The 25,714-nt window shown below is 44.0% G+C and overlaps 1 protein-coding gene across 1 annotated transcript in view; it reads right to left on the reverse strand.

The window, feature by feature from the left end:
* The window catches only part of wdfy4 (WDFY family member 4), a 328,629-nt gene that overhangs the window by 288,222 nt on the left and 14,693 nt on the right, over positions 1-25,714 (reverse strand). Inside the window, exons 6-9 of the mRNA XM_070865753.1 lie at positions 23,527-23,716; positions 21,548-21,737; positions 15,634-15,794; positions 7,358-7,810 (exon numbers count right to left, since the gene is read on the reverse strand). Coding sequence (XP_070721854.1) covers positions 7,358-7,810; positions 15,634-15,794; positions 21,548-21,737; positions 23,527-23,716 — 994 coding nt within the window. The remainder of the gene's footprint in view (positions 1-7,357; positions 7,811-15,633; positions 15,795-21,547; positions 21,738-23,526; positions 23,717-25,714) is intronic.

Consider the following 25,714-nt stretch of genomic DNA (forward strand, 5'->3'; position numbering starts at 1 on the left):
AAGCCAAATGCAAATCCTCGGATATTGAAGGGAACATTCACTAAAGCAAGACGATGCCGATTAATCCCAGAGTGACTTGGATAGGTTAGGTGAGTGGGCAAATGCATGGCAGATGAAGTATAATGTGGATAAATGTGAGGTTATCCACTTTGGTGGTAAAAACAGAGAGACAGACTATTATCTGAATGGTGACACATTAGGAAAAGGGGTGGTGCAACGAGACCTGGGTGTCATGGTACATCAGTCATTGAAGGTTGGCATGCAGGTACAGCAGGCGGTTAAGAAAGCAAATGGCATGTTAGCCTTCATAGCGAGGGGATTTGAGTACAGGGGCAGGGAGGTGTTGCTACAGTTGTACAGAGTCTTGGTGAGGCCACACCTGGAGTATTGTGTACAGTTTTGGTCTCCTAACCTGAGGAAGGACATTCTTGCTATTGAGGGAGTGCAGCAAAGGTTCATCAGACTGATTCCCGGGATGGCGGGATTGACCTATCAAGAAAGACTGGATCAACTGGGCTTGTATTCACTGGAGTTCAGAAGAATGAGAGGGGACCTCATAGAAACGTTTAAAATTCTGACGGGGTTAGACAGGTGAGATGCAGGAAGAATGTTCCCAATGTTGGGGAAGTCCAGAACCAGGGGACACAGTCTAAGGATAAGGGGTAAGCCATTTAGGACTGAGATGAGGAGGAACTTCTTCACCCAGAGAGTGGTGAACCTGTGGAATTCTCTACCACAGAAAGTTGTTGAGGCCAATTCACTAAATCTATTCAAAAAGGAGTTAGATGAAGTCCTTACTACTAGGGGGTTCAAGGGGTATGGCGAGAAAGCAGGAATGGGGTACTGAAGTTGCATGTTCAGCCATGAACTCATTGAATGGCGGTGCAGGCTAGAAGAGCCGAATGGCCTACTCCTGCACCTATTTTCTATGTTTCTAGAAAGGAGGTTGCCAACTTTGGTTGCATGTATTCCTGGACCTCCTGCCTTTAACTGCCCCGCCCCCACACCCCCACCATTGGCCACCCAACACGTCCATTCTCACAATTGGAAAGCCGATTGGATGTCATTCAAAACAACCTTTTTCCCATCTTCGATATTTTTGTAACTAATAAATGAAAGTATTGAAAAGAAAAGAAAAAAAAACTTTTAAAAAAACCACCCCTATGATTTTTTTCCTGTTTTTTTTTCTTACAGCGGTGTCCGAAAGATAAGAACATAAGAAATCGGAGAAGGACTAGGCCATAAGGCCCCTCGAGCCTGCTCCACCATTTAATAAGATCATGGCTGATCCGATCATGGACTCAGCTCCACTTTCCCGCCCACTCCCCATAACCCCTTATCCCCTTATGTTTAAGAAACTGTCTATTTCTGTCTTCAAGTTATTCAATGTCCCAGCTTCCACAGCTCTCTGAGGCAGCGAATTCCACAGATTTACAACCCTCTGAGAGAAGAAATTTCTCCTCATCTCTGTTTTAAATGGGCGGCCCCTTATTCTAAGATCATGCCCTCTAGTTCTAGTCTCCCCCATCAGTGGAAACATCCTCTCTGCATCCACCTTGTCAAGCCCCCTCATAATCTTATACGTTTCGATAAGATCACCTTTCATTCTTCTGAATTCCAATGAGTAGAGGCCTAACCTACTCAACCTTTCCTCATAAGTCAACCCCCTCATCCCCGGAATCAACCTAGTGAACATTCTCTGAACTGCCTCCAAAGCAAGTATATCCTTTCGTAAATATGGAAACTAAAACTACACGCAGTATTCCAGGTGTGGCCTCACCAATACCTTATTTAGCTGTAGCAAGACTACTTTTATACTCCATCCCTTTTGCAATAAAGGCCAAGATACTATTGGCCTTCCTGATCACTTGCTGCACCTGCATATTATCCTTTTGTGTTTCATGCACAAGTACCCCCCGGTCCCGCTCTACTGCAGCACTTTGCAACCTTTCTCCATTTAAATAATAATTTGCTCTTTGATTTTTTTCTGCCAAAGTGCATGACCTCACACTTTCCAACATTATACTCCATCTGCCAAATTTTTGCCCACTCACTTAGCCTGTCTATGTCCTTTTGCAGATTTTTTTGTGTCCTTCTCACGCATTGCTTTTCCTACCATCTTTGTATCATCAGCAAACTTGGCTACATTACTCAGTCCCTTCTTCCAAGTCATTAATATAGATTGTAAATAGTTGGAGTCCCAGCACTGATCCCTGCAGCACCCCACAAGTTGCTGGTTGCCAACCAGAGAATTAACCATTTATCCCGGCTCTCTGTTTTCTGTTAGTTAGCCAATCCTCTATCCATGCTAATATATTACCCCAACCCTGTGAACTTTTATCTTGTGCAGTAACCTTTTATGTGGCACCTTGTCAAATGCCTTCTGGAAGTCCAAATACACCACATCCACTGGTTCCCCTTTATTCACCCTGTTCATTATATCCTCAAAGAACTCCAGCAAATTTGTCAAACATGACTTCCTCTTCATAAATCCATGCTTACTCTGCCTGACCGAATTTTGCTTTTCCAAATATCCTGCCACTGCTTCTTTAATAATGGACTCCAACATTTTCCCAACGACAGGTATTAGGTTAACTAGTCTATAGTTTCCTGCTTTTCGTCTGCAAATGTAACGCCCTTTTTTAAATAGGGGTGTTACATTTGCAGTTTTCCAAACTGATGGGACCTCCCCAGAATCCAGGGATCAGCCTTCAATTCCTGGAGACTCCAGGGTGGAGGGTTGGTAGCCCCACCCAGTAAATGCCCTGATCTCTCTGATAAGAATTTGAAGGGTGTAATGTATTTGCTTCATGGGTACTTTGCTGAAGAATTCATAGCAGCACATTGCTATTAAGAACTAGTTGGTTTACTTTAGCAAAGGTATAACAATCACACTACACATTACCATTTCATCCACCAGGCTCACAACCACCTGCCTCATCGTGGATCCCCTGAACCCAAATGGCTGGGGTTTTATTGCGTCTTTTGAACATGACATGACTGGCTAAGCCACTCTCAACTCAACATCTCTACTAACCTGTGTGCATGCTCACATGTGCATACATTACAAAAGGCAAATGCAACAAACCTGAAATCCTGAAATGGAGCCTTGTTGGTGGGGAGTGCGGGAGAGATAGGGCTATAATGATCGAGCCCGTACTTGCCAACACAAACTCCCATCCCATGCGCTCACTAAGTTAGTTCTGTAACGTCTGGTCCAGCAAAATACTTGGGTTCACAGCAGGTCAAAGTAACTAAATCCTTTTTACATAACCCAATGAATAATTCAAAGCAAATAAAGAGGAGAAATTACTGTCAGCAAAGCTGAAAACTGAATGCACACACACCAGACTCCACTCTCTTCTACTTTTATTTTTGCAATGTATGCACCTGTGAGTATGCTCACAAGTTTGTAGAGCTGTTGCTCCAGCGGTACGCTCGTGGCCTTCCGCGAGAGATGGGCATTGGAGGGACTGGAGTGCATCATCAAATTTTAATTTGATCGAAGTTTCTGTTGAAGTTTTATTTGGAAATTTGTGGGTTCTAGTACCCTTGCCAAAAGGGAGCACTTGATTTAAAGTTCTACGGAAAATAGTTGTAGAGCTGTTGCATTGCGAATGACTTAATCAGTCACATGATGTTCACAAGACTCAACAAAACCTCAGCCAGTTGGGTCTAGGTCATCCACGATGAGGTATGCAGTTGCGAGCCTGGTGGATAGAAACATAGAAACATAGACAATAGGTGCAGGAGTAGGCCATTCGGCCCTTCTAGCCTGCACCGCCATTCAATGAGTTCATGGCTGAACATGAAACTTCAGTACCCCATTCCTGCTTTCTCGCCATACCCCTTGATCCCCCTAGTAGTAAGGACTACATCTAACTCCTTTTTGAATAGATTTAGTGAATTGGCCTCAACAACTTTCTGGGGTAGAGAATTCCACAGGTTCACCACTCTCTGGGTGAAGAAGTTTCTCCTCATCTCAGTCCTAAATGGCTTACCCCTTACCCTTAGACTGTGACCCCTGGTTCTGGACTTCCCCAACATTGGGAACATTCTTCCTGCATCTAACCTGTCTAAACCCGTCAGAATTTTAAACGTTTCTATGAGGTCCCCTCTCATTCTTCTGAACTCCAGCGAATACAAGCCCAGTTGATCCAGTCTTTCTTGATAGGTCAGTCCCGCCATCCCGGGAATCAGTCTGGTGAACCTTTGTGCACTCCCTCAATAGCAAGAATGTCCTTCCTCAGGTTAGGAGACCAGAACTGTACACAATACTCCAGGCGTGGCCTCACCAAGGCCCTGTACAACTGTAGCAACACCTCCCTGCCCCTGTACTCAAATCCCCTCGCTATGAAGGCCAACATGCCATTTGCTTTCTTAACCGCCTGCTGTACCTGCATGCCAACCTTCAATGACTGATGTACCATGACACCCAGGTCTCGTTGCACCTCCCCTTTTCCTAATGTGTCACCATTCAGATAATAGTCTGTCTCTCTGTTTTTACCACCAAAGTGGATAACCTCACATTTATCCACATTATACTTCATCTGCCATGCATTTGCCCACTCACCTAACCTATCCAAGTCACTCTGCAGCCTCATAGCATCCTCCTCGCAGCTCACACTGCCACCCAACTTAGTGTCATCCGCAAATTTGGAGATACTACATTTAATCCCCTCGTCTAAATCATTAATGTAAAACAGCTGGGGCCCCAGCACAGAACCTTGCGGTACCCCACTAGTCACTGCCTGCCATTCTGAAAAGTACTCATTTACTCCTACTCTTTGCTTCCTGTCTGACAACCAGTTCTCAATCCATGTCAGCACACTACCCCTAATCCCACGTGCTTTAACTTTGCACATTAATCTCTTGTGTGGGACTTTGTCGAAAGCCTTCTGAAAGTCCAAATATACCACATCAACTGGTTCTCCCTTGTCCACTCTACTGGAAACATCCTCAAAAAATTCCAGAAGATTTGTCAAGCATGATTTCCCTTTCACAAATCCATGCTGACTTGGACCTATCATGTCACCTCTTTCCAAATGCACTGCTATGACATTCTTAATAATTGATTCCATCACTTTACCCACCACCGATGTCAGGCTGACAGGTCTATAATTCCCTGTTTTCTCTCTCCTTCCTTTTTTAAAAAGTGGGGTTACATTGGCTACCCTCCACTCCATAGGAACTGATCCAGAGTCAATGGAATGTTGGAAAATGACTGTCAATGCATCCACTATTTCCAAGGCCACCTCCTTAAGTACTCTGGGATGCAGTCCATCAGGCCCTGGGGATTTATCGGCCTTCAATCCCATCAATTTCCCCAACACAATTTCCCGACTAATAAGGATTTCCCTCAGTTCCTCCTCCTTACTAGACCCTCTGACCCCTTTTATATCCGGAAGGTTGTTTGTGTCCTCCTTAGTGAATACCGAACCAATGTACTTGTTCAATTGGTCCGCCATTTCTTTGTTCCCCGTTATGACTTCCCCTGATTCTGACTGCAGGGGACCTACGTTTGTCTTTACTAACCTTTTTCTCTTTACATTTCTATAGAAACTTTTGCAATCCGTCTTAATGTTCCCTGCAAGCTTCTTCTCGTACTCCATTTTCCCTGCCCTAATCAAACCCTTTGTCCTCCTCTGCCGAGTTCTAAATTTCTCCCAGTCCCCGGGTTCACTGCTATTTCTGGCCAATTTGTATGCCACTTCCTTGGCTTTAATACTATTCCTGATTTCCCTTGATAGCCACGGTTGAGCCACCTTCCCTTTTTTATTTTTACACCAGACAGGAATGTACAATTGTTGTAATTCATCCATGCGGTCTCTAAATGTCTGCCATTGCCCATCCACAGTCAACCCCTTAAGTATCATTCGCCAATCTATCCTAGCCAATTCACGCCTCATACCTTTAAAGTTACCCTTCTTTAAGTTCTGGACCATGGTCTCTGAATTAACTGTTTCATTCTCCATCCCAATGCAGAATTCCAACATATTATGGTCACTCTTCCCCAAGGGGCCTTGCACAACGAGATTGCTAATTAATCCTCTCTCATTACACAACACCCAGTCTAAGATGGCCTACCCCCGAGTTGGTTCCTCGACATTTTGGTCTAGAAAACCATCCCTTATGCACTCCATGAAATCCTCCTCCACCATATTGCTTCCAGTTTGGTTAGCCCAATCTATGTGCATATTAAAGTCACCCATTATAAATGCTGCACCTTTATTGCATGCACCCCTAATTTCCTGTTTGATGCCCTCCCCAACATCACTACTACTGTTTGGAGGTCTGTACACAACTCCCACTAATGTTTTTTGCCCTTTGGTGTTCTGCAGCTCTACCCATATAGATTCCACATCATCCAAGCTAATGTCCTTCCTAACTATTGCATTAATCTCCTCCTTAACCAGCAATGCTACCCCACCTCCTTTTCCTTTTATTCTATCCTTCCTGAATGTTGAATACCCCTGGATGTTGAGTTCCCAGCCCTGATCATCTGGAGCCATGTCTCTGTAATCCCAATCACATCATATTTGTTAACATCTATTTGCACAGTTAATTCATCCACCTTATTACAGATACTCCTTGCATTAAGACACAAAGCCTTCAGGCTTGTTTTTTTAACACCCTTTGCCCTTTTAGAATTTTGCTAAACAGTGGCCCTTTTTGTTCTTTGCCTTGGGTTTCTCTGCCCTCCACTTTTCCTCATCTCCTTTCTGTCTTTTGCTTTTGTCTCCTTTTTGTTTCCCTCTGTCTCCCTGCATTGGTTCCCATCCCCCTGCCATATTAGTTTAACTCCTCCCCAACAGCACTAGCAAACACTCCCCCTAGGCCATTGGTTCCGGTCCTGCCCAGGTGCAGACCGTCCGGTTTGTACTGGTCCCACCTCCCCCAGAACCGGTTCCAATGTCCCAGGAATTTGAAACCTCCATGCTGCACCACTGCTCAAGCCACGTATTCATCTGCGCTATCCTGCGATTCCTATTCTGACTTGCACGTGGCAGTGGTAGCAATCCCGAGATTACTACTTTTGAGGTCCTACTTTTTAATTATGAACTAGTAATGTGTAGTGTGATTGTTAAACCTTTGTTAATAAACCAACTAGTTCTTAAGAATTCATAGCAACACATTTCTATTAAATAAAGAACCCATAAAGCAAATACATGACAATTTTTAAGTTAATAAGATGGAAAATCTAGCATATAAAGTATGAATTTCTTCCCGCTCAATATTTCTTATTCCAAGCAATCCAATGCAAACAGGAAAATCCACCCAGCCTTTTCTAATTGCCATCTCTCAACACTGAGGTCCAACGGTCATAGAGTTAGTCGACAAAGATGGTGGTTGTTACCCGCTTTCCTCAGGATCTTCGCGTATCTCTGCAGCTGCGTAAGGAGCATCTCAAGGAGCCTGGTTTCTCTGAACACAACAGTGAGCAACGGGTCATGTTTGGCAATGTCCAGCACACACTCAAGGGCCAGCAGGGCACAGGCTGGAGAGAGGTTTTCCCTGATTATGGCCTGCACCCTCGAGAAGACTTCATGGGGAACGTAAGACAGGTCGATGACAACGAACCGCAGCATCTGAAAATACTGAATCTGCACGGATCGTGACTTGAGGTAGATCACTTCCGCAAACTGAAAGAGCACTTGTTGTGTCCATTCCAGCAGAAAGAAGTTGGCATGGTTCCAGCTCCAGATCTTTCTGATGCTGCTCAGGATAATCGATGAGACACAGGAACAGCTGGCTTTTAAAAATACGGATTGCAAAACTTTGAAAGCCTGGAGGTTTTTCACAGTTGTATCTTGAAATTGAAATAAAACAAGGTATTAGTAATTTGTAGTAAAGTGAGATACCCAAAATCTAGGGCCACATAAAAGAGCCAACTTACTCCCAAGCACTATAGTAATGCAGGCCTATCCCAGACCAATGTATCACCATAGGGATGGGCACATATACATCTTTGTTTAAGGGTGTGTGTTTACAGAAGTTAATGTTGAGCCCTAGAGTTGTACCTTCATCCATAAGAACATAAGAAATAAGAAACAGGAGTGGGCCATATGGCCCCAAGAGCCTGCTCCACCATTCAATAAATCATGGCTAATCTGATCTTGGCCTCAACTCTACTTTCCCGCCTGTTCCCAATAACCGTTGGCTCCCATCTTTAGTCTACCATCCAAATGCACTCTGAATCTTGTTCCCAATGAAAGGGAGTCTGAGATAGGCCTGCCTCCACAGAAGATTTTATCATTGCAGGACCCAAAGGTGGGAACTGGCATATTTATTAACATGGAAGCAGACCTGCAGCTGAGGTGGGACCTCATTTGATGAGAGAGGGACCGAGAGAGGCGGTAGGAAAATGAGTTAGACCACAAGTTGTCCAGAAGTTGGTAAAAATACAATGGTCCATACAAGAAACATTGTCCAAAATTTCCAATGCAGACATTAAAGAGAACCAAAAGCAACCTGTAAGGGCCGCTTCCTGAGATACTGCTCCCGCTACGCCTCATTAAATGTTTTTGGTTCAGGTAGTCTTTATCCCTGAGCCTTGCAGACCTGGTCTGTGCTGAGTTAGCATATCACATTGGGTCAATGCATTCCCTACATTAAGGGTGGGTAAATAGGCCAGGGTTCCAGCTCCTGATTACTCCCCAGTGACCCCTATTGGAATTGCACCTATGTGGGTAAAGGATGAGGACAGGAGCAGACTCGGCCATGATCTCTTTCATAGTCAGGTCATCTGCTGGTACTGAATTCGATAAGAACGTAAGAATTAGGAGCAGGAGTAGGCCATACAGCCCCTCGAGCCTGCTCCGCCAGTCAATAAGATCATGGCTGATCATCGACCTCAATTCCACTTTCCCGCCCGATCTCCATATCCCTTGATCCCCCTTGACTCCAAAAATCTATCTATCTCAGCCTTGAAAATATTCAGAGACTTAGCATCCACAGCTCTCTGGGGCAGAGAATTCCAAAGATTTACCACCCTCTGAGTGAAGAAGTTCCTCCTCATCTCTGTCTTAAATGGCTGACCCCTTATCCTGAGACTATGACCCCAAGTTCTAGACTCTCTAGCCAGGGGGAAACAACCTCTCAGCATCTACCCTGTCAATCCCCTCAGAATCTTGTATGTTTCAATAAGATCACCTCTAATTCTTCTAAGCTCCAGAGAGTATAGGCCCATTCTACACAATCTCTCATCATAAGACAGCCCTCTTATCCCAGGAATCAATCTAGTAGCTCGCACATGATTAAATGCCACTTGAGTGAGTTACCAGAGAGAGAGCATCATACATGGAACTGTACCCAGTGAGGGAGTCAATACTCCCCCAGTGAGTCAACACCTTCAGCAGGGAAAGGGAAGGGAGACAATTTGATGGCGAAAATCAGTGAGAAAGAAAAAAAGTTTAGAAATCGTTGAAAATGTACCAAAAAGGGTGTAGTTATGATATAAGGAAACAAAACGAGAAGGAAAACAGCCTCCAGAAATCCTGTAGGAGAGAAAGGTGGAGTGTTCAATAGGAACAGATGTGAGAAATGTGTTAAAAGGATAGTCAAACAGGCAAATGAAGACCTATAAAAAGTATAGCTGCAAGAGTAAACATAACAGCAACAATGTTATTTAATACTAATGCTAAAAGGTAATCAGAGAAGAGGTGAGGACCAAAAACATGCTTCAGTCGTCAAGCTAACGATGAGCTTAATATAGTTGATTTACTTAATCACGACTACTGGCACATAGTCAATGGTGTAGAAATGAGCAACATTGCTCCCCTAAAGATCAATAATCCGAGTAAAATCAATGACCTTCAAAATTACATGGACGTCCCAGACCAAATAAAAGGGTTTAAAAAAAAGTAATTCTGCAAGCATGGAAGATGTTCACAGGTACTGAAAGAGACACGGGACAAGAGGTATAAGGCTCTGAGGTCATCGTGAAAGGGTCAGTGAACACTAGGACAGTCACGGTAGATACAAAACAGGTCAAAGTGGCGCCATTTCCAAATGGGGCAATAAAACGGCCCCAAAAATACCACAGAGAATGAACAGATGGAAGATCATATCAACCATGAATAAGGTACACTAACATCCAGGTCCAGATTTCTGATATGCACTACACCTATTTTTATATCACTTGGGAATGTGGACAACACTGTCATGATAGTAGCTTTTGCCTATCCTTAGTTGGCCTGATGGAATTAATAGCGTGGGATTGGAGTCACGCGAGTTGGGTGCCAGGATCCCATCGCTGATGGTCATTGGTGAACCAGTTGGATCTTCACAGTCCATTTTCCAACGTCAGCCTATAAATGACCAGATTTACTGAACTCAACTTCGCAACTGGGTGGGCCTTGAACTGACAACCTCTGGGCTGCTTGTCCAATATCACAACCGATATTCAGGGGCATTTAACAATTCTGAAGGACAGACAGAAAGGAAAAGGAAGTGGGGTAGCACTGTTAATAAAGGATGAGATCAGTGCGTTAGTGAGAAATGATATTGGCTCAGAAGATCAAGATGTTGAATCAGTTTGGGTGGAAATAAGGAATAATAAGGGGAAAAAGTCGCTGCTGGGTGTAGTCTATAGGTCCCCCAATAGTAGCTACACTGTTGGACGGAGCATAAATCAATAATGGAGGCTTGTAAAAAAGGAACGGCAATAATCATGGGCGATTTTAACCTTCACATTGATTGGACAAAGCAAATTGGCCAGGGTAGCCTTCCGAGATAGTTTCCTTCAGCAGTACATTGCGGAAGCAACCAGGGAGCAGGCTATCTTAGCTCTGGTACTGTGTAATGAGACAGGATTAATAAATGATTTCCTAGTAAAGGATCCTCCAGGAATGAGTGACCATAACTTGGTTGAATTTCAAATTCAGTTGGAGGGTGAGAAAGTTGGATCTCTAGCCAGTGTCCTAAGCTTAAACAAAGGAGACTACAAAAGGTATGAAGGCAGAGTTAGCTAAAGTGGACTGGGAAAATAGATTAAAAGTGGGATGTTTGATGAGCAGTGGCAGACATTTAAGGAGATATTTCATAACTCTCAACAAAAATATATCCCAATGAGAAAGAAAGGCTGTAAGAGAAGGGATAACCATCCATGGCTAACTAAGTAAATAAGGGGTGGTATCAAATTGAAAACAAGTGCATACAATGTAGCCAAGACTAGTGGGAGGCCAGAGAATTAGGAAAATTTTAAAAGCCAGCAAAGAACGACTAAAAAAAATAATGAGAGGGAAGATAGATTATGAAAGCAAACTAGCATGAAATATAAAACAGATAGTAAGAATTTCGACATCTATATAAAAAGGAAAAGAGCGGCTAAAGTAAATGTTGGTCCCCTAGAGGATGAGACGGGGGAATGAATAATGGAGAACAGGGAAATGGCAGAGACTTTGAACAAATATTTGGTATCGGTCTTCACAGTAGAAGACACTAAAAACATCCCAATAAGGGATAATCAAGGGGCTATAGGGAGTGGAGAACTTAATACAATCACTATCATTAAAGAAGTAGTACTCGGTAAAATAATGGGACTAAAGGCAGACAAGTCCCCTGGACCTGATGGCCTGCATTCTCAGGTCCGAAAAGAAGTGGCTGCAGAGATAGTAAATGCATTGGTTGTAATCTACCAAAATTCCCTGGATTCTGGGGAGGTACCAGCGGATTGGAAAACCGCAAATGTAACGCCCCTATTTAAAAAAGGAGGCAGACAGAAAGCAGGTAACTATAGACCGGTTAGCCTAACATCTGTCAATGCGAAAATGCTGGAGTCCATTATTAAGGAAGCAGTAGCAGGACATTTGGAAAAGCATAATTCAATCAAGCAGAGTCAGCATGGTTTTATAAAAGGGAAATCATGTTTGACAAATTTGCTGGAGTTCAAGGATGTAACAAGCAGGGTGGATAAGGGGGACCCAGTGGATGTAGTGTATTTGGATTTCCAGAAGGCATTCGATAAGGTGCCACATAAAAGGTTACTCCATAAGATAAAAGTTCACAGGGTTGGGGGTAATATATTAGCATGGATAGAGGATTGGCTAACTAACAGAAAAGAAGTCGGGATAAACGGGTCATTTTCCGGTTGGCAAACAGTAACTAGTGGGATGCCGCAGGAATCGATGCTGGGGCCGCAACTATTTATAATCTATATTAATGACTTGGATGAAGGGACTGAGTGTAATGTTGCCAAGTTTGCTGATGATACAAAGATGGATGGGAAAGCAAATTGTGAGGAGGACACAAAACATCTAGAAAGGGATATAGACAGGCTAAGTGAATGGGCACAAATTTGGCAGATGGAGTATAATGCAGGAAAATGTGAGGTTATCCACTTTGGCAGAAAAAATAGAAAAGCAGATTATAATTTAAATGGAGAAAAATTGCAAAGTGCTTCAGTACAGAGTGACCTGGGGGTCCTTGTGCATGAAACACAAAATGTTAGTATGCAGGTACAGCAAGTAATCAGGAAGGCAAATGAAATGTTGGCCTTTATCGCAAGGGGGATAGAGTATAAAAGCGGAGAAGTCCTGCTACAACTGTACAGGGTATTGGTGAGGCCACACCTAGAGTACTGCGTACAGTTTTGGTCCCTGTATTTAAGGAAGGATATACTTGCATTGGAGGCTGTTCAGAGAAGGTTGATTCTGGAGATGAGGGGGTTGACTTATGAAGATAGGTTGAGTAGGTTGGGTCTATACTCATTGGAGTTCAGAAGAATGAGAGGTGATCTTATCGAAACATATAAAATAATGAGAGGACTGGACAAGATGGATGCAGAGAGGGTATTTACACTCATAGGGGAAATTAAAACTCGGGGACATAGTCTTAGAATAAGGGGCCGCCCATTTAAAACTGAGATGAGGAGAAATTTCTTCTCTCAGATGGTTGTAAATCTGTGGAATTCTCTTCCCCAGAGAGCTGTGGAGGCTGGGTTATTGAATATATTTAAGGCAGAGATCGACAAATTTTTGAGCAATAAGGGAATAAAGGGTTATATGGAGAGCAGGCAGGAAATGGAGCTGAGTCCATGATCAGATCAGCCATGATATTAAATGGCGGAGCAGGCTCGAGGGGTCAAGTGGCCTACTCCTGCTCCTATTTCTTGTGTTCTTGTGATAGGCTACCGTACCCATTTCATGCCTGGAAGAATAAGTCATAAAATTCCCCCCTTGTATTTCACTCACAGATCCACGTGTCACATTTAAGCAGAAAGCAGAAGTGTGAGCCTAGTGCAGAAGGTTAGGTGATTTCCAACGCTGCCCACTGAGCTTTTTTGGTCACGATTTGTTACTAGCACTGCAAATAGAACATCATTCGAAAACATTTCCCCCACCCCGCCCCAACAAAAATATGAGCAGTTAAGATTGCCATTTGTTTGGATGTTGAAGCAGACAATCAGCCTTTTCAATGTTGCTTTTTAACAGATTTGTTCCTTTTTTCGAGGGGTGAAATTGCTCTTTTTAATAAAGGACAAGTCGACCCTTGCCCTCCAATTTAAAACCACATACTGAGAAATCAAGCTTCAAGACCATGGGGTTGATTTTAAGTTGGATGGTGGTAGGGAGTGTGGCGGGGGGGGGGGGGTTCAAAGCAGGCCGGGCGATTTTAACTCCCGGGCCTCATCCAAATACTCCGAAACTGACCCTGCCAATGATGTGGGAGTAGAAAGTCACTGGGGATCAGGAAAGTGTAGTCGGCAATGTAAGCACAGGAGGGAGGGTTGGAGGGGGGTGGGGGCAAGAGAATTGGGAACACTCGCGGTCAGGGCAGAAGGGGAAACCTGTTGTGGGACCAGGATGAGCAGGAGTGCCTCTCCAGGCTCACCAGGATTCCGGGTACAAGGTCTTTTTCCAATACTGCCTTGGCCGCTCCACGGACACCCGCCATGGTTGAGCGGTCGGGCTTGGCTGCGCGTGGGCTGCCCGAGTTAATATGCCTGTGCGGTGGCAGTTCAGAGAAGGTTCACGAGGTTGATTTCGGAGATGGGGGTGGGGGGGGGGGGTTGATCTATAAAGGAAAGGTTGAGTAGGTTGGGCCTCTACTCATTGGAATTCAGAAGAATGAGAGGTGATCTTATCGAAACATGTAAGATTATGAGGGGGCTTGACAAGGTGGGTGCAGAGAGGATGTTTCCACCAATAGGGGAGACTAGAACCAGGGCGCATCATCTTAGAATAAGGGGCTGCCCATTTAAAACTGAGATGAGGAGGGATTTCTTCTCTCAGAGGGTTGTGAGTCTGTGGAATTCGCTGCCTCAGAGATCTGTGGAGGCTGGGTCATTGAATAAATTTAAGACAGAGATAGACAGTTTCTTAACCAATAAGGGATTAAAGAGTTATGGGGAGTGGACAGGGAAATGGATCTGAGTCTATGAGCGGATCAGCCATGATCGTATTAAATGGCAGAGCAGGCTCGAGGAGCCGTATGGCCTACTCCTGCTCCTATTTCCTATGTTCTTATAATGTAATTGGGCCGTGACTTCATGACATCATTTATTCTGCCGCCTGCCTGCAGCTGGAGCCTCGGCCGATTTCAAAATTGATTAAAATAAAATGTTGCCGGGCGGAAGGAGCGCAGCCACGAAATGGTATGTGGACGTGGACGGTTTTAACCCCTTCCACGCCCCGTTCCCACTAGGTGGAGCAGTTCAAAATCGACCCCCTTGTGTTCTTCCGCCTCCGAGTCAGGAGTAGCACGCTCGCCTCCGAGTCGGAAGGTTGTGGGTTCAAATCCCACTCCAGGGACTTGAGCACATAAATCTCGGCTGACACTCCAGTGCCATGCTGAGTGAATACTGCACTGTTGGAGTCGCCGACTTTCGAATGAGACGTTAATCCGAGGCCCCGTCTGCTCTCTCGGGAGGATGTAAAAGATCCCATGACACTATTTCGAAGAAGATCAAGGGGGTTATCCCCAGTGTCCTGACAATCAACATAACAAAAAAACAGATTATTTGGTCCATTATCACATTGCCGTTTGTGGAAACTTGCTGTGCGCAAATTGGCTGCTGCATTTCCCACATTACAAGAGTGACTAAATTTCAAAAGTACATCTTTGGCTGTAAAGCGCTTTGAGATGTCCAGTGGTCATGAAAAGCGCTATATAAATGCAAATCTTTCCTTTTCTTTTTTCAATGTAATTAGCAGTTGATAATCAGAGACAAATATGGATTCTCCTGATTTTTGTTGCACCACGCCTCCCCCACCTCCGCCCCACTCCATTTTATGGCAGGATGAATTGGTTATTATATTATAATGGTTTCCAATTCATTTTCACCAGCAAAGCAAATGGCAGGTTTATGACCTACCTGCTCTGTCTCTATACTGTCCCATTAAGTTTGGACTCCTATCATCAGTCACCTATTGGGTTATCTGTTCAGTGGACAGCTCAAGGTGACTATTTCGCTCTACTTATAGAATGCGGTCCTTTATTAGCAAGCTGGAGTCTCTAACAGATCGTTAACACTATAAAAAGAGAGCTCGTTTGAACTTCCAGAGTCCTCCTAGTAGATGCAATGCAGACAGAGTCACGGTGTCAAAAGTGAAAGGTTGGGGTCGTGAAGATGTTAAATGAATCTGGAACACTGGCAATAGTTTGTAAACTCAAACTGACACAGCAATTTACCTGATTTTGGCGGTTGTTGAAACGCAAAATTTGGGAACTGAGAACCTGTAATAGAGGGTGTGATCTTCAATTCCTTCTGTCCGTAGAGTGTGAGGGAACTCAAAAAGACCACCAGTTCTTCTAAGGATTTTTCTTCTTCTTTCTCCAGTTCTTTATCGCACCTAATGAGAGAGTGAGGTTCAACTAAGGCTTGGTTTCACCATTAGCTCGAAAAAAGTCACATATTATCTGAGAAAGCCTTGGATTGGGTGCTGGTGTACCACTACCCAATCTGAGGCTGAACCAGACTGTTCGTAACCTTGGTGTCATATTTGACCCTGAAATGAGCTTTTGACCACGTATCTGCAGCATAACTAAGGCCGCCTATTTCCACCTTTGTAACATCGCACGTCTCCGCCCTTGCCTCAGCTCATCTGCTGCTGAAACCCTCATCCTTTACCTCTAGAGTTCACTATTCCAACACACTCCTGGCTGGCCTCTCACATTCTACCCTGCGTAAACAAGAGGTGATCCAAATCTCGGATGCCCGTGTCCTAACTCGCACCAAGTCTCGCTCACCCATCACCCCTGTGCTTACTGACCTACATTGGCTCCCGGTTAAGCAACGCCTCGATTTCAAAATTCACATCCTTGTTTGCAATTCCCTCCATAGTCTAGCCCCTCCCTATCTCTAATCTCCTCCAGCCCCACAACCCCCCCCCCCCCACCCCCGAGATGTCTGCGCTCCTCTAATTCTGCCGTCCTGAGCATCCCTGATTATAATCGCTCAACCATCCTGTTGCCTAGGGCCCAAGCTCTGGAACTCCCTCCCTAAACCTCTCTAACTCTCTTTCCTCCTTCAAGACACTCCTTAAAACATACCTCTTTGAACACCTCCGCTAATTTCTACTTATGGGATTTGGTTTCAAATTTTTATCGCATAATACTCCTGTGAAGTGCCTTGGGACGTATCACTACGTTAAAGGCGCTATATAAATATAAGTTGTTGTTGGTGTGTGTGAACGTTTTCAGTGTGCACTCACAGTTAAAGTCTTTTGTGAAATGAGTTTTGACCAGTCTCTGCCCAGTTCCCAGTAGCTGTACACGCACAACTTTGCATGAGCTTTTAAATTTGCTTAGAGAGCCACAAAGTTCTTTTTTGTGGATAATAAGAACATAAGAAATAGGAACAGGAGTAGGCATACGACCCCTCGAGCCTGCTCCGCCATTCAATAAGATCATGGCTGATCTGATCATGGACTCAGCTCCACTTCTCTGCCCGCTCCCCATAACCCCTTATCCCCTTATTGTTTAAGAAACTGTTTATTTCTGTCTTAAAGTTATTCAATGTCCCAGCTTCACAGCTCTCTGAGGCAGCAAATTCTACAGATTTACAACCCTCAGAAGAAATTTCTCATCATCTCAATTTTAAATGGGCAGTCCCTTATTATAAGATTATGCCCTCTAGTTCTAGTCTCCCCCATCAGTGAAAACATCCTCTCTGTATCCACCCTGTCAAGCCCTCTCATAATCTTATACGTTTCGATAAGATCACCTCTCAGTCTTCTGAATTCCAATGAGTAGAGGCCCAACCTACTCAACCTTTCCTCATAAGTCAACCCCCTCATCGCCGGAATCAACCTAGTGAACCTTTCTCTGAACTGCCTCCAAAGCAAGTATATCCTTTCGTAAATATGGAAACGAAAACTGCATGCAGTATTCCAGGTGTGCCTCACCAATACCTTGTATAACTGTAGTAAGACTTCCCTGCTTTTATACTCCATGCCCTTTGCAATAAAGGCCAATAATGGAGAACTGTCGCTCTGGGACAGGGGGTATACTCCTCTGAGGTCAAGCAGTGAGTTCCACCATCCTCCTTTCTGCTATGGCTTGAACTTCAGCTCGTCCGGTGGAATGAAAGACTGCACTTCCGAGCGGCAGTTAATGACGTTACATTAAATGAGTCTGGGCATCCTCACTCCTCCACAGTTCAAGGGAGAAAGATAGTTAGGAACTCATTTGTTAACTTAATAAAGGCCAAAAGGACAGATGGTGCAGCGCACTGAAAGACCCAATTGGTTCAATAGAGTGAAATGGGCAGACACATGGCAGGTGACATTTAATGCAGAGAAGTGTGAATTGATACACTTTGAAAGGAAATATGAGGAGAGGCTATATAAACTAAAGAAGAACATAAGAGAAGAACAGAAGAAATAGGAGCAAGAGTAGGCCATATGGCCCCTCGAGCCTGCTCCACCATTCAATAAGATCACGGCTGATCATCAACCTCAACTCCACTTTCCTGCCCGATCTCCATATCCCTTAATTTCCCCTAGACGCCACAAATCCATCTATCTCAGCCTTGAATATATTCAGCGACTCAGCATCCACAGCCCTCCGGGGCAGAGAAGTCCAACGATTCACAACCCTCTGAGTGAAGAAATTCCTCTTCACCTCTGTCTTAAATGGCCGACCCCTTATAGGGGACTATGCCCCCTAGTTCTAGACACTCCAGCCCGGGGAAACAACCTCGCAGCATCTACCCTGTCAATCCCCTTCGGAATATTGTATGTTTCAATGAGATCAGCTCTCATTCTTCTGAACTCCAGAGAGTTAGGCCCATTTTACACAATTTTGAAGGGGGGTGCAGAAAAAGAGCAACTTTTGAATTCACATACACAAATCTTTGAAGATGTCAGGACAAGTTGATAAGGCTGTTCATAAAGCCAAAGATCCTGTGCTTTATGAAGTAAAGCATAGAGTACAAAAGCAAGGAGGTTATGGTAAACCTTTATAAATCACTAGGTAGACCTCAGCTAGAGTACTGCACCCTAATTCTGGACACCACATTTTAGGAAGCATGTCAAAGCCTTGCAGAGGAGATTTACCAGAATTGTACCAGGGATGAGGGATTTCAGTTACATGGAGAGACTAGAGAATCTGCGATTGCTCTCCTTAGAACTGAGAATTTTTAAGGGGAGGTTTAATAGAGGTGTTGAAAAATCTGAGGGGTTTTGATAGAGCAGATAGGGAAAAACTATTCTGCTGGCAGGAGGGTCAGTAATCGGAGGACACAGTTTTAAGATAATTGGCAAAAACTCCAGAGAGGAAATGAGGAGACATTTTTTTTTTTTACACAAGTTGTGATGTTCTGGAATGGAAGCAGATTCAATGGTATTTTTCCAAAGGGAATTGGATAAATGCTTGAAAAGGAGAAGTATGCAGGGCTATGGGGAAAGGGCAGGGGAGTGGGACTAATTGGATAGCTCTTTCAAAGAGACGGCACAGACACGATGGGCCGAATGGCCTTTTTCTGTGCTGTAAGATTCTGTAGGGGAGAAATTCACTGTCACCCCGTTTTGGCGTGTTAACTTTTAAAAGTTTGGGATGCAAATGATTTCAAACTTTGACAAAATTCACCGCTTGCATTCCGGGAAGGAATTGGAGCTCAATCGTCAGCGGGCGGGGCGGTGAGATCAGCAACGTTGTACACTGGGGCGGACAGCGCTGCCGGGATCAAAGGCTCCTTCCCGATGTTAAAGAAGAGGGCCATCGCTGCAGGCTCTGCAAAATTTAAAACACTTACCTGGACCATGACGGCAGTCGCGATCCCGCGTGATCAGCCCGGCACTCAAGCAGAGCGCGGGGCTGATCGATCGCGGGCAGGGGCCCGTGAACAAAGTTGGAAAAAAAACGGCAAGTTTTTTTTAAAAACTTACCTCGGTCACCTTGCCCCCGGCCACCCGACGCACGCCTCCTGCAGCTGCCGATGTTGCAGGGAGCGGAAGGCAATTTCGGGTCCGGGGCGCTCACAGGGCGCTGTGCTCAGCGATAATGTCACGATCTCCGGGCGACAGAGATCGGGGCATAATGCGGTAGCTCCACCGGTAAATTCCCGCCAAATATGGCAGGAGTCGGTGTCATCGCCGCATCCGGTCACAAAGCCATTTGCGCCCCCGTATCTTTTGCTGAAGCACACTAACAGGAGACGCAACTTTGCCCCCTATGATTCTAATAGCAGCTGGTCTTTTGAGACTGGGAATATGATAGAATCTTGCAGCACAGAAGGAGGCCATTCAGTCTATCATGCCTGTGCTCGTAGAAAGACATTGTCTCTTCACCAACTCCGGGATTCACCCGGACTACCTACTGTCTCAAGCTTGTGCAGCAGTCAATCATTTGGGACTTGATCAAGCTTAACTGAAGGCATGGTACAATGTGATATGACTTGTCAACATCCACTTGAGATGTCACTCTCAAAAAACTCAAGGAGGTTGGTAAAGCGGGAACTCCCTGATCTGGAAGCATCCTGGCTGCCATTTATTCAGTTATCTTCATATAGAGAACCAATGCCATTATCTTGCCACTTACCAGTGCAATATGAATGGGTCTGGTGTCAGTACCAGCTAGGTTTGGTACTGACACTTAAATCAATGTTTCAGCTTTCACAGTCAGAGGCCTCTCTCCTGTTGTGTTATTGAGGCTAAAATTCCGATCTCGCCGGTTTGTGCGGAATACGTATGGACCTGGTGAGGCCCCCCAAAAGCCGGTTTTCGGCACGCAATGCGCATGCGCTGAAAACCGGCTTTTCAGTTCGGTCAAGTTTTGGCTTCACAGATCCCCGCAGCCAGAATATTTGCGTGGGCGAGATTGGGCTATTTGCCCACCTCATGCCCAGCGAATGTCCTTAAAACTCTTGCGCCACTTTTACCAGGGTAAAAGTTTTAAAACGGATAAAAATAACATTTTAGTACACATTTTTACATTAAAAACCTTGTCCACTAAGGTGAGTTTATTTTAAACCCTATTAAAAAACTTTAAAACAAAATCCAAAAATATTTTTTTTCTAAAACATTTAATTAATTTTAATTTCAATTAATTTTAATTATGTGAGGTGCTTTTCTTATTTTTTATGTTATGTTTCATGTTTTTTTTTCTGATTGAAAGCAATAAGAACTCGGAGATACGGAGTTCCCATCGCTAATAAATGAGAATACTCTCCGTGATTGATTGTCCAGTCACACGTGACTCCATCTTCATGCGAACCTCCAGGGCGTGGGCGCGCTCCAAAGCGCGGGAAGGGAAGGCATCGCACAGGAATCGCAGACGCCTCCGGGGCCTTCAGGTCATTTCGTAAAAAATCCTCAGGTCGGAGGCGTTCGTCCAAATTTCAGGCCCAGTGTTACAAGCAGAGTTGCTGCACTAATTTAGAAACTTGAGCAAAGCTCTCCCGCTTTGGCTCTGTTGGCACATACCAGGGAAATTGCGACCCCACCACCCCACCCCCGCTTCTGCCCCCACCCCTCGCCTTTCCATCACCTCCCCCCCTCCCCGCCCCCTTCACCAATGTTCCCGTTAAGCAGCGCGGCCACTGGGACGTCCCGTGCAGGACACATGCCGGCTTTACGAGAGGAAAAGACGCACGTGCTTGGAGATTTGAATGGACCATGCAGCCCGCTAAAGGGCTCGAGCACCCAGAAACAAATTAGAGGGAACATTGTCTTTCACCAACTGCTTTATCACCGCCCCCTCCCCTTCCACCACCCACCCCTTCCACCACTGCACCCTTCTGCCACTCACCTTTCACTACACCCACCACCTCCCCTACCCTCCCCCAAACCCCTGGCCCAGCCCACCATTTCCTGCTCATTAGTTTTAATGCTGGGGAAACTTGCTATCCCAATCTCCGCTCTGAATCCCAAAGCGGCAGATCTGCATACTGTCATTCGCAATGGCACTCAAGGAAAAGATACAGCAAATGTGAGCCTGTCAGTCATTTAAAAACTGACTGGACCATTTGCAGTTATCAAAAACTCAACGAAGGCAAAGCAAAAAAAATATATGCATACATCATTCTAAGCAAAGCTTTGATTTTTAAAAGTGCCCTACAAAAATGTCTTTAGAAAGGATCCAGAGAACCATTAGTTGTACTTGCCCGAGGAGCAGCATGGTTAGCAGTTGGTACCCTTCACTGCTTTCAAAATCATCGAGCAACTCTGGAGAAACTTGATACGAATCCTTCACAAAGCACAAGACATTGACTGCTGCTTGAGCTGCATCATAGACCGATGAGCTGTCTGCCATTGCAGATAAACTCTCAATACAACGCTTTATACAGTCGCTTTCTGTAAACAAAACAAAGTTGCTATTGGCGTTTCATGCCACATACAAAGCACAAAAGTACTACTTCAGCAAAAGATACAACAATAATTCACTCACCAATTACTTTCCGGAACAAATATATCCCTCAAGGTTTCCGATTTTATCAACAAAATATAGAATTCACTCACTGCTTGTAATTAAATGAATTTTAATGAGCCGTTACTAATGTACAAATCGGTCAGCAAGTTGAGGGGATAAAGAGATACGCTGTGAGTTGCGAATCTCCAGAACTTGCTGGTCGATTTAGTTTAGGCCGCTCTGTGTTTTTCTTTCTGTCTCTTTTTCTCTCTCTCTTAATCCAATCTTTCTTTCCCTCTCTTCATTTCTCTTTCTATACCTGATTTGACATTGTGCGAATGAGAGTGGGTGAATTCAAACAGCATCTTGCCCGTAGCCTGCCATTAAGTTTAAGAACTTGCTGGCTCTGCACATTAATTGCTCATTAAACTCACCCCAGAAAGTTAAGTCTGGTAATTAACAGCGTAAGTACCCTTTTATCAACATGATAATTGTTAATGACTGTTAATCAACCTCTTTGGCTCAGAAAGTGAACAATTTAAACTGTCTAGTCTCATTTTTATCAAGTAGTGAATTGTTATTGGAGATTTTTTAAATGCCAAATTTTAAATTTTAAATGTTTTTTTCTTAATTTTCCTTTCTGTCTTTTTCTTCTCTCTCTCTTAATTCAATCTTTCTTTCCCTCTCTTTATTTCTCTTTCTGTACCTGACTTGACGTTTTAATTCCCCCACTCAAATATCATAAGAACATAAGAAATAGGAGCAGGTGTAGGCCATTTGGCCCCTCGAGCCTGCTCAGCCATTCAATAAGATCATGGCTGATCTGATCATGGACCCAGCTCCACTTCCCTGCCTGCTCCCCATAACTCTTCACTCCCTTATCGCTCAAAAATCTGTCTATCTCTACCTTAAATATATTCAATGACCCACTCTCCACAGCTCTCTGGGGCAGAAAATTCCACAGATTTACGACCCTCGGAGAAGAAATTCCTCCTCATCTCGGTTCTAAATGGGTGGCCTTATTCTTAAACTATGTCCTCCTTCACACTCCTTCATCTTGTTTTTTTTTTACTGGTAAAGGAGATACACTGGACCAGAACTAGGGGCTATAAATATAAGATAGTATTTAATAAATCCAATAGGGAATTCAGGAGAAACTTTTTTACCCAGAAAGTGGTTAGAATGTGGAACTCACTGCCACAAGGACTAGTTGAGGCAAATAGCAAAGATGCATTTAAGGAGAAGCTAGATTAGCACATGAGGGAGAAAGGAATAGAAGCGCATGTTGATAGGGTGAGATGAAGTAGGGTGGGGGGAGGCTCGATTGGGGCACAAACACAGACATGGACCTGTTCGGCCGAATGGCCTGTTTCTTGCTTTACATGTTATGTAATTCCGCATGAATTTTGGACTGCGTGTTTGCTTGATGTAAGACAGTAAGAGATTGGTGTTAGTCCGGTGTCTAATGAGCTGGCATCAAGGCTCTGTCCCTTACGAATTCTAGCAGATCATCGGGAAGGCTGATGGAGGATCCAGTGTGACTTATCTTTTTTGAACAAATGAATCAAACTTCAATGAAACAATTACCTGAAGCTGGACCTGCCCGCAGGGTTATTCTTGTATATAAAACAATGAAAACAAACACTTCAGGAATGCAATTTTTATCTGCAAAATAATTTCTAGAAAACAATATAGTGGCAATAAACATACTGAAACAGGGATGTGTGCACCCACCGTGTAAATATCTGATGGTATGTTTAGTAGGTGTTTTTGAAATGGCCCTCAGCACATGACCTGTATATTTTCTCCACGAAGAACTGCACTGGTCCCATTGGGAGGCCACAGTATAAACGAGACACTTGAGGTCATCAGTTTGAATCATTGCCTCTACAGCGGAGACTTGGCTGCACAGGTTCACCATCATCTGAAAGAGAGAAAGGGCAGGCCCAGTGTTTAGTTAGGCATGATGGAATCATTAAAAGGTATTATTGCCGTAAAATTAATATGCATCTTAATAACAACAAATATTCGGCCTACATTAGGGGTTAGGCTGGATAGCTCTTTGTCGGCCAGCACGGACACATTGAGCCAAAATGGCCTCCTTCCATGCTGTAAATTTCTATGATTACTCTGTCAAGAATGGCTATTCAAGGACGAGAAAGGGCAGCTCGCAATGAAAGTAGAAAATGCCAGCAAGTGTTAGTTTGTGTGTACTTCCACTGGACTGAATTAGCCTGTACACTTCATATAACGACATCCTTTGTATTACAATGCCAGTTATTTATTATTCAGTTGTATCCACCTATTGTTGAACACCATGTATAGCTTCATCCAGCATTTATTATTCTGATATTCTGGGGTTGGGAGAGAATTTTTACATTTGAAGAGGATAGCATTGGAAAAAGTGTCTCCACTTCTGACTGCTAAATGCTAATATCAATTTATTGGCAAGGAACAAGGTAAAAGCAAGCAATAAGTTTTAGACCAAACCATTTAAAATAAAAGAGAATTCAAGATTTATTTGAACATGATATATATATATAAACATGAAATAAAAAGTAATACTTGTCTGAAGACCATACTTGCTTGACTTGTTGGGGTAACACAATTCCTTAGAAAATGTCTGTTTATCTCCATAATTAACAGCAAAATCGCAGTCTAAGCAATGGCAGAGCAAGTTTTTACCTTGGCCCTGCAGGCAGTAATCATTGCCACGGAAGTCAATTTTCCAGAATCGGCAGCCAATTCACAATGCCAGTTACATGCCCGGGCAGCAACTTAGAATGGTTACAGCACAGAAGGAGGCCATTCAGCCCATCAAGCCCATGCCAGCTCTCTGCAAGAGCACTTCAGCTAGTCCCACTCCCCTGCCCTTTCCCCTTTTTCCTTCAGGTACTTATCCAATTCCCTTTTGAAAGCCGTGATTGAATCTGCCTCCACCGCCCTGTCAGGCAGTGAATTCCAGATCCTAACCACTCGCTGCGTAAAAAAGTTTCCCCTCATGTCGCCTTTGTTTCTTCTGCCAATCGCCTTAAATCTGTGTCCTCTGGTTCTCGACCTTCCCTCCAATGGGAACAGTTTCTCTCTATCTACCCTGGCCAGACCTCTCAGGATTTTGAACACCTCGATCAAATCTCCTCTCAACCTTCTCTGCTCTGAGGAGAACAACCCCAGCTTCTCCAGTCTACCAACGTCACTGATGTCCCTCATCCCTGGAACCATTCTTGTAAATCTTTTCTGCACCCTTGAAAATTTACCCTTTAAGACTGACGTGAAGTAGCAATCAAAAAAATTTGGGACTAAGATGAACATTTTCATTCTCAAAAAAAGCTCACAAAATAAAAGTGCTGTGCGCGAAATCAGGAATAAAAATGTTCAAAACACACAGCAACTCAATGAACAGTTGAAAGACAGGTTTCAGGAGTAGAATTAGTTACATATGAAACTTTTAATCCCTCCTTTCACATGCTGGTAAGTCTACTGTGCATTTATATTTCAATGTAAAAAAGCTGCAGGGACTGATGATTTGCAAAGAAGCATGCACATACTTTTTCTAAGCGTCTGTTGTCGATTCGGAGTACAATTTATTCACTATGTAAACTATGTGAAGTATTGCAGTTGGAGATGCATCAAAAAAAGAAATACTTGCATTTTTAAAGCACCTTTCATGACCATCAGACATCTCAAAGAGTTTTACAGCCAATTAAGTATTTTTGAAATGTCGTCACAGTTGTAATGTAGGAAACGCAGCAGGCAAGTTTGTGCACAGCAAGCTCCCACAAACAGCAATGTAATAACGATCAGATAATCTGTTTTAGTGATGTTGGTTGAGGGACACTGGGGAGAACTCCCCTGTTCTTCTTTGAGATAGTGCTGTGGGATCTTTTCGGTGCAACTGAGAGAGCAGACGGGGCCTCGGTTT

This window comes from Pristiophorus japonicus, chromosome 22 (assembly GCF_044704955.1).
Source record: "Pristiophorus japonicus isolate sPriJap1 chromosome 22, sPriJap1.hap1, whole genome shotgun sequence".
Lineage (NCBI taxonomy): Eukaryota > Metazoa > Chordata > Chondrichthyes > Pristiophoridae > Pristiophorus > Pristiophorus japonicus.